The sequence below is a fragment of the Lolium perenne genome, chromosome 3 (genome assembly GCF_019359855.2).
Source record: "Lolium perenne isolate Kyuss_39 chromosome 3, Kyuss_2.0, whole genome shotgun sequence".
Classification (NCBI taxonomy): Eukaryota; Viridiplantae; Streptophyta; class Magnoliopsida; order Poales; family Poaceae; genus Lolium; species Lolium perenne.
The window spans coordinates 74,256,442-74,274,358 of NC_067246.2; the positions used below are offsets into that span (position 1 = coordinate 74,256,442).

Here is a 17,917-nt window from a genome sequence, read left to right on the forward strand (position 1 = left end):
GGAACAGTAGATGCTGATTAGGGATCATTTCAAGAGAAGCAGATCACGCTCTGCCCGTGTTCTAGGAGAAGGATTAAGGATGCAGACAGGGTTGGGATGTACAGACAGAGATGCAGAGATGCTGTGTACAATGTTGACATGGAATTTAAAGTGCAAACATGCATGGTTTTGTTAGGACAAAGCATGCTGAAATTATAGACCAGGTAATATGCAGCATGTTAAGTTGTCAACACAAAAGTACATAATCTAGTAAGACAACCATAGTACTTCCTTATCTTGAAGCATGTGCACAGTGCTACGAAGAAACAAGCCATATGCATATTATCATAGACATACATCACGCCATCAACAATGTGCCATGAGCAAACCAACCAGGTTCAGACACTGTTCAGATGCTGCTACATTAACAAAGGTATCAAAGGTACTGCTAGATTATTGACAGTCTTCAAATGAAGCATAGATGCAGGATTACTGCCAAGTACCCCATTGCCACGTCATCTTCGGAAAACTTAGCGGCCAAAGTGATGCTGCAGCTTGGCAAACAGCATCGCTGGTATCAGCATGGAAAAGAACAGTCACCTTGCAGAATGATGCGCTGTTCCTAAGCAATGGTACAAACGGACAATCAGAAATGAATGATTCTGGTAGATGAACAAAAAGTTTCTCCAAGCAGCTTGGAAACTCATAATCCGCACACACCACTAGGAGCCTCATCAGTTCACATGAAAATCTTGGTGACAACTTGACTTCATTGATCCCGGCAAACAGTTGAACAAGATAGTCTAGCTCCACCGCACCATATAGGTCTGAGTAGTCTGCAGAATCTGGTAGCTCAAGATCTAGACTCCTGATATCTCGATCACTTGTAAACCGCTGCAAGAGGGAATCTAGATCCAGTGACTCGATCCGAAGACTCTTCAAACTCACTAGGCCATCAACTTGGACGGTTGGACAAAGTTTATCAATGGTCAGCTTCAGAGTAGACAGGGAGGGAGTTTCTAAAATGAGGTTTTCTGGTCGAACACACTTTAACTCAATATAAACCAAGTTCGGCGCATAGATAGCTAAAGAAGTTGGTTCATTTGTTGATACCTCCCAGCGGAAAGTCTTTAGTTGAGAAAGGCAAATCTTGGGTTTTTTGAGACTTCCAACTCTAATAAGATTGAGAATCTGGAGGGAGGGAAAGCATTCATTCAACTTGCTGAGGTTCTCGTCCTCAATTCTAATGCACTCAAGCGTCAGATGGGTCAGATTAGGCATTATCTTGAGCCCATCAACAGACAGCCATGCATTTTTCAGCACTAATTTGAGAAGATTATGACCTGCATAGAAATATTTTAATATGGGATCATCACAAACAGGGTAAAGTTAACTGGTTAAATATCTTGAATCAAATAGGCCATGAACTCAGTATAGCAGATGCAGGTGTATGTCTGAATAGTGATAAAACTGATAACAGCACCATTTATTATATGTTGAAACAAGAGCATTTACTTAGTGAGGTTCCACATGTATGTAAGCTTGAGTTTCATCTGAGATATAGCACTACGACCCATGTTCTACTGATGTGTCTTCATTCATGGAGTTAATGAAATTGTTAGAAAAGCTCTTTTCAAGAGACCGACCGTCTGGTCATGTAGCTAGCTGGAGCAAGGTGATATGCTCACAGGCTCCGCCACCTGGGTTTGAGGCTCGACCTCCACAGGGTGGTTGCTCATGTTTCCTCTCCTTAAACAAAATACAACCAGGGCCAAATCCCCCCTTTTTTGGATGACCGGGGCCAAATCCCTGGTTTATCGAGATTTATTTATTAATTTATTTCAGAAAGCTCTTTTCAATTCAAAGTGCGCTGCTGCCGCCTTCCAGGACAGGACGAGAGTAAGCCAGATCTTAAGCATTATAATCTACCTAAAAATCATTCTTCAAGTTTCAGACAAACCAAAATCTACAAGATCTTCTAACAAAGGCAAAATCTACAACTGACATCCAGGAGACCCCAAACATCAAATCAATTGGCAACAAACTTTTAACATAAACCGAACCCCCGATGACATTATTAGTGCTACCAAGTACCAAGCAAAGGTCCCTGCCACTGCCAGCTGTCAGACTTCAGCACAAAACTGAGTTTATTAAACATCTAAATAAGTTATAAGAACAAATTCTCAAAATTGTTCTCTGTTTTCTCAATCAGTTTACCTTTTGTCTTTTTAATTCCTGATCGAGAAAACACAAATTTAGCTAAAAGATCAGTTTCTAGAGCAACATAGGTTAAGGCACAGTTTTTCAGAGCGTTACAGATTATAATTCGGCCATGAATGAGTAAGCTTATGAACAAGGAACATAACTCCAGCCAAACAACTTGTTCCAACAATCCTACAAATAAGCTAACTCTAGCAGGATAATATATTACATGAAATGAAACAACTTTTTCAACATGGAGAACATAAATATTGCCAAGAATAGAAAACTTAGAAAGAGAGAGAGACTGACAGAGGTGGGAGATGACAGGGAGTGCCTCCGCCTTCCGCCAACACGACTGTCTCCAGAAGTCAATGATCTCCACCTCTTGGAGGGTAGGTCCTGCAGCCGTCGCAGCCCACGCAATCACAGACTTTAAACTGGTGACGTGCAGATCATCCGCCTCATCAGACTCGCCCTCCTCTACCCACATCGCATCATCTACACAACTCTGCCCCTCGGACGCGTTAACTGCAAGGGACCGGAGGTGCGACCCGAGTAAAGCTGCGACGTTTCCAGCGAGTGTGCAGAACGATGTACCCTTGACCCCACCCCTGTCTTCCCGAAGGCGCCGTGTGCGAGTGGCTGCGTCGAGACGGATGCGGGGGCACTGCTTGGCTGCGACGAAGAGCGCACGCGAGGCAAGGATGCATGCTGCGATGTCTCTGATGTCGGTGACACGGCTGAGGATATTGGCAAGGATCAGCGGTGGGAGGTGCGGGGCGTCGGGCTCTGACATGGAAACCATGGAGATATCATCGGCGTAGGACCGTCGACGTTTAAGGATGGGGTTGGATGAAGGACTGCAAAGCGGGGTCGTTGAACTGTTTCTTTTGCATAATCCACCAATGACAGCAACAGGTGTTGGAGTAGCAATATTCTCTCTTTGAGAAGGATCATCACTGACAACAGAATCAGCAGGTGTTGGAGTAACAATATTCTCTCTGTGAGAAGGATCATCACTGACAATAGCACATATGCTTCTTGAGAAGTTGGGAGACTGGTCTTGAATAGGATCAGGAGAGACATGTACAATATCATCTTGGGGGTGTGGCTCTTCATTTGTTGTCAGGGTTTGCTGCTGTCCGGTGTGGCTGACTACACACTCAGTGCCAACATTCTCACTGACTTGACTTTCTTGAGCATCCTTTGAATTTAAACCAGCCGCTGGAACTTGACCTTCAAATGCAATAGGAGGATTCTGCTGATCGAGGACTAGATCTACGGAAGCTTGATCGGGAAGTGGAACTTTTCTTTTTAGACCGTCTTCTCTTTTTTTTGAGAACTACACACTCAGTGCCAACATTCTCACTGACTTGACTTTCTTGAGCATCCTTTGAATTTAAACCAGCCGCTGGAACTTGACCTTCAAATGCAATAGGAGGATTCTGCTGATCGAGGACTAGATCTACGGAAGCTTGATCGGGAAGTGGAACTTTTCTTTTTTTAGACCGTCTTCTCTTTTTTTTGAGAACTACACACTCAGTGCCAACATTCTCACTGACTTGACTTTCTTGAGCATCCTTTGAATTTAAACCAGCCGCTGGAACTTGACCTTCAAATGCAATAGGACGATTCTGCTGATCGAGGACTAGATCTACGGAAGCTTGATCGGGAAGTGGAACTTTTCTTTTTTTAGGCCGTCTTCTCTTTTTTTTGAGAACTCCAGGATGTGGAACTTGATACTCAGAGGTAACAATGGGATGTAGCTGATCTCGAAATTGACTCGAAGAAGCATCCACATCTGTATGACGATTGCGTATGAGGGATAAAATAGTGTCAGAAATGTCATCTGCCATCAAGGAGACACGTTTCTGGTGAATTGATTTCACTGAAGAAACAAATGAGCTAAATTGTTCAGCCCAGATAGCACTATGTTTTTCCACGACAGAACTGATAATAGAATGCACCTGTTTAAAAAATAGAGAAGGACTATGAGAACTGTAACAAAAACATGTAAAAATAACTAAAAAAAATTAACTCATGAACCTTAAAAAACCGATTGAAAAAAAGCTTGGAATAGCAAGCATTAAAGGATGCTCAGTGAAAATGTTGCAAATATAAAAGAGGGAGTGGGAGTAAATTTACACTAGCTTGAGAGGAAGAGCTGGAGGTTTCAGCTTGGGGGCTGGACAAATTTGGCTCCATAGAATTTGCACCAGATGTAACCCTTCCAATAGCACGTTCAACACAATTCTGCGCAGAGGCATCAGCTCCAGTGGCCTCTGATGGCATCTTCACCATATGGTGTAGAGGGTATATTTCGGAACTAAACTTTGCAGAAAAATATTATAAAAAAGGAAATCAGTCGATAACACAATTGAAGGAGGAAGGCGTAAAAGAAGATTATAAAACAAGATTAGCAGGGTAAGTAGAGAAATCTTCACAGCTAAAACTCCACATGCATGTTTTGGGGTATGTCTGTCCCTGCCAGCTTGAGTTACAAACATAAAATAACTTGACGGCAGGATGTCAAATACTGGCAATCCACACATTTAAAAAGAAAAGGAAAAAAAATCAAATGTAGTAGCTGTAGCAAAACGATTACATTGAACTACAAATCACATTTATCAGTCGTAACCAAGGATATGCAATTAACAAGACACACAAACTACTACATAAATATATGCATAAAGATCTAAAATGTGCTTTAAAAGAATTAAAAAAAACCTATGTAACATGTCGAAACTGCACTTGCTTAGATTGCTTAGGCCCCGTTTTGTGAGTATTGTAAATATATACCCTAGCAATCAGATAGCAAGTGTGACTTAATAGATCACAAAAATGCCCTTCAGTACAACGGTGTCTCTTTCAGTTTCTAGATCATTGTTTCGATGGAACTGGGGTATGGCTGAGGCAGTGGCAGTGGCAGTGGGGAGCTGGGAGAAGAGAAAGGCGGCATCTTGCTTGCGAGAGAGCCGGCAGGGACAGGGGATCAGGGCGCGAGATCCGGCAGGGACGGGGGAAGCTAGGAACTCGGAAAAGTGGGGCGGTGGGCGGTGAGCGATGGGCGGTAGGCGTCGCTTTCTTACCTCGTGGTGGTCGGCAGAACCGTGGAAGCTGAGGCGGCGGCGGCGGCGGCATCTCGCACAGGCGGCGTCTCTCCTCTTTTCCTGCCCCTTGGCATCCCTGCGTTCGGAGACTAGGCCCCCAGTTTACCACAGATTCGGGCTGGCGAGGTAGCGGGATTCCAAATCCAAACTCATTGGAATTTTCATTCGGGAGTTTACTTTAGGCTGCGTTTGGTTGCTGAACAAACAAAGGATGGGATTGGACCACCCCTATTTTACCCATGTTTGGTTGTAGCGTGTATTGGATGGAACCATGCCGTAAGAGGAAATATTCCCTCTAAATGCCGACCCATTGGTACCATCTTTATCCGATATCCTATAATTTAGGCATTTAGGGCGCTTTTGGTAGTCTGCACGGGATTCCTGCACCACTGCGCCAGCGAGATGAGCCTTCCTACGCGTTGAGAACGGGCCATGTGACATGAAACGCGGGTCATTTGATATCCAGGGTGGCCTTTTCTGCGACGGAGAGGGAAGCCGGGTCTCATCGTTTGGTTGCTCGTTTCCAGCCTAAGTTGCACCATGAATCAGCTGTTTGGTTGCTTAAATCACAGTTCCATATTTTACCACAATTCAAATAGGGTGAGATTACCATGCCATAGCATGTTACATACGATGAGACACCATTCAGAAGAACAGGATCCTGACGATCATCACGATGAGGAAGGCGATGATGTAATCTTTGACCCGATTGGTACGTACCATCGGTGGTGCTCCTTGTAGAGCATGCACTTCCTCCGACGGTAGTTGTGCTAATGGCACTGCCTCGTCGATGGTCTGATCTTCCAGGAACTCCTCTTCCAGGAAGATGAGGTACTCTTGTTGTGTCTTCTCCAATGTTTCATACCCTCGGTAGCTGTTGTTGGTGTAGCCATTGACCTGGTCTTGAAAGACCCTCCATGAGGTAATCGATCACAACAATGAACCAATTCATAACAGAGCAATAGAACCACACAAGTGTTGACAACAAATGATAATCTAACAGGGGCATACATGATCATTCCAAAAGTGGATCACAAGTTCATCCTACACTACTATGGTGTCATCCTACCACCACAACAAAAGTGGGTGTCATCCTAACACCGCAAGTTCAGCATCACCTGAGGGGTTAGTATATACCACCTCATCATAGTTACAAAAGGGAGCCATCAAATGTTTTCAACCCTGGCTACTGCCAAAATGTACATCATTAGCATCATCATCCAATTCATCACCTCCATGCATGCATCCCCTAAACCACCCCCTCAAGGGCACCACTACACCTTGCAGTGGTACTTGGCAAGGTAGTTCCTTAGCCAGCGGATGCGGTGTGGCTCGATCATACCCACAAAGCTACAAGCCTGGGCCTTGTGGTCGACGAGGTGGCTCAGGGCGGCCATGAGATCATCCTCGGTGAAGTCAAGCATGTCCATGACCGCATTGTATAGGTCAGAGTGCATATCTATGGGCTTGTTGTCCCTGCTGGCTTGTGCGACGTCCTTCACACCAACAATCATGTTGGTGAAGGCCACCAGCTCGTCGTCGATGAAGGCGCCTCTCTTCCTCTTGTCGGCGGTCACCTTCTCAGACGCGGCCCATCGAGGTTGATCGTGTTGGACTCCTGGGTTTCAGCATCCTCAGGTGAAGGATTTGTTGCGGCCGAGCCCAGGGGCTCACTAGATCCTTGGCGTAATTTCCGGTGGCGAGGCCGAAAGAGAAGATGGTATGCATCTCATCGTAGTTGGCAATGGGCACATTCAGGAACTCCGCGTCCTTTGGGTGATCCTACGATACGAAGACAATGATGTTAGTTCTGCTCATGGCTGATCAAAAGAGTTAGTGAGGTGGACTGAGCGTGCTCACCGCGACGTGCCCGCAGTAGTGCTCACCCTCAAGGATGATGCATTTAGTATCCTCGCACCACTGAGCCCCGCTTAGATCACGGAGCCTAGTAATGGTGAGCCACCTCTACATCCACTTCCTCAGGTGATTGTACACCTGAGTGGAGCACGCGGAGACACCACAATGTTCAAACAGGCCATTCGCCACGGCAGTCAGATGGACTTCCTTGAATCCTTTGTCAGTTCTCACTCCGGTCTTGATCAAGTTGCACATATTCTCCAAGACGAAGCTGGACATGAATGGAAGCCATTTCATGGTGTCAGTCCCTTTCTGTGAGGCCTTCAAGGCCATGTCCGCTTCCCTGAGTTTCTTGTTCTTATTTGTGGTGGTCAACCTAGCCGCGACCTCTACCGCTACCTGAGCCACCAGGTCAGCCACAGGCCCATTGACGAACAGCAGAGGAGTGACCGCCACCTTGGAGTCATAGACAGGCTGTGAATCGGGAACTTGCGAAGGAATCTGAAAGTCCCCAACGCAGATAAGCGTCTGGCTAAAGTCATCATAGAGGAACGGCGGAAGAGGAAGACGGGTTGGTGCTGGTACGAGGAGTGCTGTGGCCGCTGCTTGTTAGCCTGCTCAAGTGCTCATGGTCCACCTGCTGCTGCTGCTTTCAATGGCGGTGGAACTGCTGCTCCTGCCCGAGCTTATGCCGGTGCAGCTGCTGCCTCTGATCCAGAGCTAGATTTTGGAGGGAAAAAGATACCGAAACAGAGCTGATCTTTCAAACCGTAGGGGTTGCGAAGGGAACAGTAGATGCTGATTAGGGATCATTTCAAGAGAAGCAGATCATGCTCTGCCCGTGTTCTAGGAGAAGGACTAAGGATGCAGACAGGGTTGGGATGTACAGAGATGCAGTGTAATGTTAACAGGGAATGCAAAGTGCAAACATGTATGGTTTTGTTAGGACAAAGCATGCTTACTCACCCTGTCATTTCTGCACCATACTGCATACAGCATACATGTACATAACCTAGTAAGATAACCATAGATAGTTGATGTCATGTATAGTTTTATTCTTCAAACATTTGTGCACAGTGCTACGGCAAAACATGCCCTATACATGAGGATACATCAGGCCATCAACAATGTGCCAAATAGAAAACCAATCAGCTTCAGACATAGTTGAAGACGCTGCTACATTGACAAAAGTGTCGCAGGTACTGCTGACTCTGATTCTGGACAGTCTTCAAATGAAGTGTAAATGCAGGATTACTGCCAGGTACCCCATTGCCATGTCATCTCCGGAAACCTTAGTGGCCAATCTGATGCTGCAGCTTGGCGAGCAGCGTTGCTGGTATCAGCATGGAGAAGAACAGTCACCTTGCAGAACGGTGCGCTGTTCCGAAGCAATGGTACAAATGGGCAATCAGCAGTGTCTGATGCTGGTAGATGAACCAGAAGTTTCTCCAAACAGCTTGGAAACAAGTTATCCGAACACACCACTAGGAGTCTCATCAGTTCACATGAAAATCTCGGGGACAACTTGACTTCATTGATCCTGGCAAACAGTTTAACAAGATAGTCTGGCTCCACAGCATCATAAAGGTCTCTGCAGTCTGCAGAATATGGTAGCTCAAGATCTAGACTCTTGATATCTCGACCATTTGTAAACAGCTGCAATAGGGAATCTAGATCCAGGGACTCGATCCAAACATTTTTCAAACTCACTAGGCCATCAGCTTGGGTGGTTGGACTAAGTTTATCAATAGTCAGCTTCAGAGTAGACAGGGAAGGAGCATCTAAAATGAGGATTTCTGGTCGAAAACATTTTAACTCGAGATAAACCAAGTTAGGCGCATGGATAGCTAAAGAATGTCGAACATTTCTTGATACCTCCCAGCGGAGAGTCTTTAGTTGAGAAAGACATATCTTGGGGTCTTTGAGCTTTCCGACTCTAACAAGATTGAGAATCTGGAGGCATGGGAAGCATTCATTCAACTTGCTGAGGTTCTCGTCCTCGATTCTAATGCACTCAAGCGTCAGCTGGGTCAGATTAGGCATTATCTTGAGCCCATCAACCGACAGCCATGCATTTTTCAGCCCCAATTTGAGAAGATTATGACCTGCATAGGTTTTTTTAATATGAGATCATCATAAACAGGGTTAAGTTAACCTGTTAAATATCTGGAATCAAATAGACCATAAACTACAGGTGTATATCTGAATAAAGATAAAACTGATAATAGCACCAATTATTATACTAAGTTGAAACAAGAGCATTTACTTAGTGAGGTTCCACATTTATGTAAGCTCAAGTTTTCATCTGATATATAGCACTATGACCCAAACTACTGCTGCCTTCTCATTCATGGAGTTAATGAAATGGTCAGAAAAGCTCTTTTAAAGAGACCGACAGTCTAACCATGTGGCTAGCTGGAGCAAGGTGATATGCGCACACGCTCCGCCACCTGCTTTTGAGGCTCCCACCTCCACAGGGCGGTTGCTCATGTTTCATCTACTTAAAAAAATGCACCGGGGCTAAATACATGGTTAGTCGAGTTTTATTTATTCAGTTCAGAGAGCTCTTTTCAATTTTAAGTCTGCTGCCGCCGCCTGCCAGGACGAGAATAAGCCAAATCTTAAGCAAGTGTAATCTACCTAAATATCAACCTTCAAGTTTCAGGCAGAGCAAAATGTACAAGACCTTCTATAAAAGACAAAATGTAAAACTGATATCCAAGAGGCTTCAAACCCCAAATCAATGGGCAACAAACATAAATCGAGCACCCGAATTGCATTATTGTTGCTACCAAGTACCCAACAAAGGTACCTGTCAGAATTCAGCACAAAATTGAGTTTATTCAGAACAGATAGATAAGTTATAAAAATAAATTCTCGACATTGTTCTCTGTTTTCATTATCACTTCGCCTGTCTTTTTAATTCCTGATTAAGGAAACACAAATTTAGATTATAATTCAATCATGAAAGAGTAAGATTATGAACAAGTACATAACTTCAGCCAAACAACGTGTTCTGACAATCCTAAATTACAAGCTAACTCTAGCAGGATAATACATGAAATGAAATGAAACAACTTTTTCAACATGGAGAACATAAGTACTAACAGGAATACAAAACATAGAGAGAGAGAGAGAGAGAGAGACTGACAGAGGTGGGAGATGACAGGGAGTGCCTCCACCTTCCGCCAGCACGACTGTCTCCAGAAGTCTGCAATCTCCACCTCCTGGAGGGTAGGTCCCGCGGGAGTTGAAGCCCATGCGAGCACGGACTTTAAACTAGTGACATGCAGATCATCGGCCTCGTCGAAATTCCCCTCCTCTACCCACATCGCATCATCTACGCTACCCTGCTCGTTGGACGCGTTAACCACAAGGGAGCGGAGGTGCGACCCGAGGTGCAATGCGACGTTTCCCGCGAGTGTCCAGAAAGCGGTGCCCTTGTCCCCACCCCTGTCTTCCTGAAGGCATTGTGTGCGGGTAGCAGCGTCAAGACGGATGTGGGGGCACTGGTAAGCAGCTGCGAGGAGTGCTCGTGAGGCAAGGCGGCACGCTGCGATGTCTCTGATGTCGGCGACACGGCCAAGGATATTGGCGAGGATCAGTGGTGGGAGGTTGTTGAGAGGGGCCCCAGCCTCTGAAATGTGGACCATGGATATATCTTCAATGGAGGACCGTCGACGTTTCAGGATGGGGTTGGATGAAGGCCTGCAAAGCGGGGTCGTCGAACTGTTTCTTTTGCGTAATCCACCAATGAGATCAGCATCAGCAGGTGTTGGAGTAGCAGTATTCTCTCTGGGAGAAGGATCATCACCGACAATAGAACATATGCCTCTTGAGAAGTTGGGAGATTGGTCTTCAGTAGGGTCAGGAGAGACATGAACAATACCATCTTGGGGGTGTCGCTGTTCGTTCGTGGTCCGGGTTTCCAGTGTTAAGTGGTTTGTTCCTGCCGTGGTTTCTTGTCGCCATTGGTGCTTCCGCTGGGTATGCTGCTGTCCGACCCGGCTGACTAAACATTCAGTGCTAACATTCTCATTGACTTGACTTTCTTGAGCATCCTCCGAATTTAGACCAACCTCTGGAACTTGACCTTCAGATGCAATAGGAGGATTATGCTGATCTAGGACTAGATCTAAGGAGGCTTGATCAGGCTGTGAAGCTTTCTTTTCTTTGAGAACTCCACGATGTGGAACTTGATATGCAGGGGTAACACCACCAGGATGTAGTGGACCTTGAAATTGACTCGATGAAGCATCCACATTGGTCTGGTGGTTGCCCATGAGGGACGAAATAGTGTCAGATATGTCGTCTGCCATTAAGAAGACACGTTTCTGGTGAATTAAATTCACTGAAGAAACAAATGAGCTAAATTCTTCAGCCCAGATAGCGCTATGCTTTTCCACGACAGAATTGATAATAGAATGCACCTGGTTAAAAGAAGAAGAAAAGGACTATAAGAAGTATAACAAAGAAACATGTAAGAATAACTAAACATTCAGTGCTAACATTCTCATTGACTTGACTTTCTTGAGCATCCTCCGAATTTAGACCAACCTCTGGAACTTGACCTTCAGATGCAATAGGAGGATTCTGCTGATCTAGGACTAGATCTAAGGAGGCTTGATCAGGCTGTAAAGCTTTCTTTTCTTTGAGAACTCCACGATGTGGAACTTGATATGCAGGGGTAACACCACCAGGATGTAGTGGACCTTGAAATTGACTCGATGAAGCATCCACATTGGTCTGGTGGTTGCCCATGAGGGACGAAATAGTGTCAGATATGTCGTCTGCCATTAAGAAGACACGTTTCTGGTGAATTAAATTCACTGAAGAAACAAATGAGCTAAATTCTTCAGCCCAGATAGCGCTATGCTTTTCCACGACAGAATTGATAATAGAATGCACCTGGTTAAAAGAAGAAGAAAAGGACTATAAGAAGTATAACAAAGAAACATGTAAGAATAACTAAAAAGATTGAACTCGTGAACCCTACAAAACTGATTGACAAAAAACAGGAAACTACGAGTATTAAAGGATGCTCAATGAAAACATTCTGAACATAAAAGAGGGGGAGGGGGAGGGGGTAAATGTGCACTAACATTAGAGGAAGAACTGGGAGTTTCAGCTTGGGGGTGGATGAACCTCATAGACTTTGCAGCAGAGGTAAAAGTTCGAACGGCATGTTCAGCATAATTCTGCAAAGCGGCATCAGCTCCAGTGGCCTCTCATGGAATCTTCACTATATGGAGTAGATTATATATTTCGGAACTAAACCATGCAGAAAAATATTATAAAAAGGGAAATCAGACGAAAAAATCAAGTGCAGCTGGAAGCTGTAAAATAAGGTAAAATAAGATTAGTAGGGCAAGTACAGATAACATTACAACTAAAGCTCCACATGCATGTTTTGGGGTCTCTATGTCCGTGCCAGCTTAGAGTTACAAACATAAAATAAGTTGATGATAGGATGTGGAAATACTTGCAATCCACGCGATATTTTAACAGGAAAAAAATCAAATGTAATAGCGGTAGCAAAATGATTACATACAACTAAAATCACATTTATCAGTTGAACCAAGGATATGCAACTAACGAATAACACACAAACTACATAAATCAAAGCATAAAGATCTAAAAATGTGCTTAAAAGGAACAAAAGACCCTATGTAACCTGTGGCAATTTCACTTGCTTAAATTGCATAGAGTGATATCCTTGTAATGAGAGATAATACATAAGTTACTTAACCAATGAAAATTTCTGCATAATAATCTCAAAACGATGGTAAGGAAGCTAGTGCTAATGGGCATACGAAAATGTAAGAGTTAACTAGAAACCATAGAACTAAGGAAATACCATGCTTACAGGCTTGCTGAGGATGGAAGGTGTAGTTAGCAACAATTTTACAACTATGAAGCACAGATACGGCGATATGTATCTCAAACGTGATACGGGGATACCGCGATACGATATTTTTCCAAAAAAGGAGATACGGGGAATAATTTTAAAAAATAAAAATTAAACATTTCACATAGGATAAAGGGATGGTAACATGGTCCAAAAGATCACAAATCCGCTAAATCGGTTCACAAAATGAGCGCATCTAAATAAGGAAGGAAGATAATCAGAGAGGAAGGAAGATAATCAGAGATCAATCTATGACTTTTGCCGGTTGGTAGAACAGCAGGCTGCAGCCATGGAGCAGGAGGTCCAGACATTAGGTCGTAGGGGACTAGGAGATGGAGGAAGAAGACTCACCTGTCACCTTGTGACTTCGTCAATGAGGGCGGCGACCAGCGAGAAGGAGATGAAGCATCGCCGGCAAGGACCAAAGAAGCTAAGAGGCGGCTGCGCGTGCAGGGTACCTACTTAAGATGGGCTGTGCCTGTGTGCGGGCGTTTGGCCTTTCTAGGGAGCGCGGGCGTTTGGCCTTTCCAGCCTTCATCGATCGAAGCGTTTCCGGTATCCCTCCTCCAGTATCCTTCGGTATCCCTCACATATCGGTATTCATTTTCCTTTTTTTTAATTCGAAAATCGGTAGATACGTACTAGATACATATCGGGCAGTATCCAGTATCCGATACCGGTACGGTGACAAAGTGAAGCTTCCTAGTTTTACAAAACTGTAAATATTATTTACACAACATGCATCTATATGCAGGTCGTTGTGCCTTAGAAGACCAAAATTACAAACCAGCAGCAGTGGTGACGACCAAATAGAAAGCACGAAGACAAACTATAGATACATTCTTCATCAATAAGTTGGAACGGAATAAATTAGTAATCTACTAGCTGCTAAGTTAGGAGAGGCAACTTGTTCTAACGGTAGCAGCGACTACAACCATGCTGAATACATGGGCACATAACCGAACCCTCAAGGCCTTCTACATATCAGCTTATTAGAGCATCTCCAGCCGCGTCCCCCAAACCGTCCCCCAAAGGGCGTCGGATCGAGCGTTTTGGGGATGTGTTTTGTTCGTGCCGCGTTTAGGGGACGTCGCTCCCCAGCCACGTCCTCCAAACGCCGCCCCCAAACATTAAAAATAATTTAAATAGATAGAAGAAAACTCTTTACTATAATATTCAAATCGGTTCAACTTAAAATTACATATAAAACTTCAAAAAAACATAATTAAATTACATATAAATTATTTTAAACTACTTCGTCTTCTTCTTCGATGATGGCCCCGCCTCGTCGTCGTCATCACGGCCTCCCTTTCCGCTCCGCCGTCGACATCTTCCGGCGCAGACAGTCTTTATGTCACTGATCATCGGACAATCCTTTAGGCCTCTTCTTCGGGGCCGGCGCCTTCCGCGGCTTCGCGAACGGCGCTTTCGCCCCTTTCGTCGCATTGCCCGGCGGCTTCTTGGCCATCTTCTTGGGGGCTACCGGCGGCGTCATGGAATGGGGAGAAGGTAGCGGCGGCGGGTGGACGGCGGGAGGGAGAAACGAATCGGCGAGGGAAAGGAGAAATGAATCGGCGGCGGGGAAAGGAGAAATGAATTGGCAGCGGGGGAGGCCAGAAATGCGCGGCGGGATAGGCGCGATATGGCAGGAGGGGCAGGATTTGGCGGGAGTGGAAGACGATTTTTCATTTAACCGCTGACGAGTCAGCCCCGCCACTCCCCACCTCGCTTTTTGTTGTGTCCGGCGTCCCCGGTGCGTCCCCTGTGGGACCGGGACGGGCTCGGGGCGTCGGATACCGTATCGGGCCGCGCCGGACAAAAATGGGCTTTGGCAGACGCGGCTGAAACGTATTTTTGGTCCGGCGCGCCCCAAATCCCTTTGGGAGACGTGGCTGGAGATGCTCTTAGGTTAGCTTAACAGGAGAGGTTCCATGCCATGGACATATGTATCCCTGACCTAATTCTGATGTAAACTTGCAGCATGCCAAAAGGTGCTGCCTCGAGATGGTAAATAGCAGAGGAAAGTGCATCGGGTGTTGGACTCGCAGTCAAAATCGAAAGAATGAACTCATCAAAAAAAACGAAAGAATGATGAAAAAAAAGATCGCGGCTGCGAATGCGAATCGGTGAATGCGTTTTACCAACTCACCGTCGGGAGAAGGGGCCAGTTCATGGAGGTGCTTCTCCTCCCTGCTTTTCTAAGAAAAGTTGAAGGAGATTCCAGAAACAGAACCACAGTGCGGATCTAGATGGTGTGCCGGGACTGAGGCGTCGACAGTGTCGCAAGACGGCACGGCGATAGCTGTAGGTAGATCCGGCGTCGGAAGTTCAGGAGTGGTGAGTCGGAGAGAGTTCCGATGAAGGGGTTGGAGATGGGAGACACAGATATTATGGGGCGAGCCTAGCTAGCGGTCGACCGCCGCATTCAACGCGCGCGGTCGATTTCGGACAGCCCACGATTTTCCAATTTCGGAAAGTTCGAAAGCCCGCTTTTTTTCCAATTTCGGAAAGTTCGCGCCAACTTCCTGTTGGAAATAGAAAGCGGAGCAAGCGAGAATCGAACCAACCACCTCGTGGGTGCGCGCGCCGCCCGGCGACCCAGCTGACCAGCTGGCCACCAAGAACTTCGCGCCATAGGAGGAGATGGACATATTTTGTACTGCATTTAACAGCGTAGCAACAGTAAAATAATGAACTTGCTCAAAACTAAAAAACGTAGCAAATGAACCGGATGTAAAACATGCAGTATTAGACGAAAATTAATTATGTTGGAGTGAATCTTTTCTAATTTAATTTAAAATATTTTAACAATATTTTAGCTCACAATTTATCAACCCCTCCACATGATATTTATCAATGGTAATGCGAAAAAGTTATGGACCCAAAAAACCTTATATTATTTAGAATACTTTGGATCATTTTTTGCTCGTAATTTATCAACCCCTATGTTGTTTATTTATCGACGGTAAATATGAAGAGTTATCAACCCATAAAAGCTAATTTTATTTCGAATATCTTTAGGATATTTTTAGCTCCCAAATTTATCAACCGCTCTGTCCCGTTATTTATCAACGGTAAATGTGAAGAGCTATCAACCCGAAATACAAATTTAATTTAAAATATTATGGGAACATTTTTATCTCACAATGTATCAACCCCTCCACCTAATATTTATCAATGGTAATGCGAAAATTTATAGACCTGATAAATCTTATATTATTTAGAATATTTTAGGGACATTTTTTGCTCACAATTTATCAACCCCCCTATTCGTATTTATCGACGGTAATATGAACAATTATCGACTCGTAAAAGTTAATTATATTTAGAATATCTTTGGAACATTTTTAGTTCCCCAAATTTATCAACCCCTTCTCCCGTTATTTATCAACGGAAAATGTGAAGAGTTATCAACCCGAAATACTAATTTAGTTTAAAAAATTATGGGAATATTTTTAGCTCACAATTTATCAATGCTCTGCCCATTATTTATCAACGGGTAAATGTGAAAACTTATCGACCCGAAAGGCTAATTTTGTTTAGAATACTTTTAGGAACATTTTTAGCTCATAATTTATCAACCCCTTTTGTTATTTAGCAATGGCCAATATCAAAAGTTATCAACCCATAAAGTTACTTTTATTTGTAATATTTGAGAAACATTTTAGCTCACAATTCATCAACCCCTCTGCCCGTTATTTATCAACGGTAAATGTGAAAAGTTATCGACCCGAAAAACTAATTTAATTTGGAATATTATGGAAATATTTTTAGCTCACAATTTATCAGTCGCTTTGCCCATTATTTATCAATGGTAAAATATGAAAAGTTTGTTGCGGTCAGAAACCCACCGGCAAGCAGCGACGGACAACACAGTAGAGCCGGGAACAACTTAGGGCTGCGGCTGGCCCTGGTCCCTCCGAGCGACGGCCCGCAAAGCCTCTGGCACGCACGTCCGATGCTGGTGCAAGGGCGTGCCACCTGACCTATACCTGGTCAGGAAGGTGATGGAGATGCCTCGCTTAGTTTCCTGCATGGCATACACGTAAACATTAAATACGAGCCTCGATCGGCTCTCAGGTTATCCTGTGAATCGGCTCAAAGAGCCGATCCACCCATGATTCGCACGAGGTGTACGAATATACGGTGGTCCTGCTTGATCAAGATAAAGCTAAAACGATCTACGACGATTTAGGGTTTTCACCGCATAATCGGATCATCCTATTCACGATTGGGCCTCGCGGTCACGTACGGTGATCGTAAGCCGATCCTAGACAAGGCCTAAAAACCAACACGAGGTTGATCCCCGGAACATCCTGTCTAGGGCTAGCAAACTACACCCTACGCGTCGCTGGATCCTCCAACCCTTTGTAAGGCCTAACTATTGCAGATATTAAACTAATCCTTGAAGAACAAGGAGCAACCGTAACGGATCGGACCTACTAAATAATGATCAAGCGGGGTGCCGCCCCTACACCTAAGATAGGTGTAAGGGCGGCTAGATGTATAAGGGTTGCACTACGACAGCATATGATACGAAGAACAATGTTAACCCTAATACATCTAAGATAACTACGTTGCTCGCCATCAAAAAGGCTTCAGTACGAGCAACGCATGAACAACGAAATAAGCTTGTGCTGCCTAGATCGTAAGATGCGATCTAGGCAGCATGATGCTTACCGGAAGAAACCCTCGAGACGAAGGAGTTGGCGATGCGCCGAGATTGATTTGTGGTGAACGTTGGTTGTTGTTTATTTCATAAACCCTAGATACATATTTATAATCCAGGGGACTTTCTAATTTAGGCGTGCACCTAACCGTGCACGGGTCAAACTCTATCTTCTAATCTAAGATGCGATCT

The 17,917-nt window shown here is 44.7% G+C and overlaps 2 protein-coding genes across 4 annotated transcripts; both read right to left on the minus strand.

The window, feature by feature from the left end:
- Window positions 1-296: 296 nt before the first annotated feature.
- On the minus strand, window positions 297-5,484 carry LOC139838435 (F-box/LRR-repeat protein At4g29420-like). Its single transcript, XM_071827996.1, has 4 exons — window positions 5,271-5,484; window positions 4,327-4,507; window positions 2,491-4,148; window positions 297-1,322 (listed from the first exon to the last, which is right to left on the minus strand). The coding sequence occupies exons 3-4, from the start codon at window positions 2,984-2,986 to the stop codon at window positions 469-471; spliced, it is 1,350 nt and encodes a 449-aa protein (XP_071684097.1). The 5' UTR covers window positions 2,987-4,148; window positions 4,327-4,507; window positions 5,271-5,484; the 3' UTR covers window positions 297-468.
- A 2,619-nt stretch (window positions 5,485-8,103) lies between these two features.
- Window positions 8,104-13,765, minus strand: LOC127341501 (F-box/LRR-repeat protein At4g29420). Of its 3 annotated transcripts, XM_051367363.2 has the most exons (5): window positions 13,408-13,765; window positions 12,251-12,419; window positions 11,658-12,056; window positions 10,300-11,578; window positions 8,104-9,253 (listed from the first exon to the last, which is right to left on the minus strand). In XM_051367363.2, exons 2-5 carry the CDS (start codon window positions 12,296-12,298, stop codon window positions 8,400-8,402), a joined length of 2,580 nt encoding a protein of 859 aa, XP_051223323.1. In that variant the 5' UTR covers window positions 12,299-12,419; window positions 13,408-13,765; the 3' UTR covers window positions 8,104-8,399. The 3 variants fall into 3 exon arrangements, with proteins under 3 accessions (XP_051223323.1, XP_051223326.1, XP_051223325.1); XM_051367366.2 differs by having other exon boundaries at window positions 12,294-13,765; XM_051367365.2 differs by having other exon boundaries at window positions 11,706-12,056; window positions 12,251-13,765.
- Window positions 13,766-17,917: the final 4,152 nt, after the last annotated feature.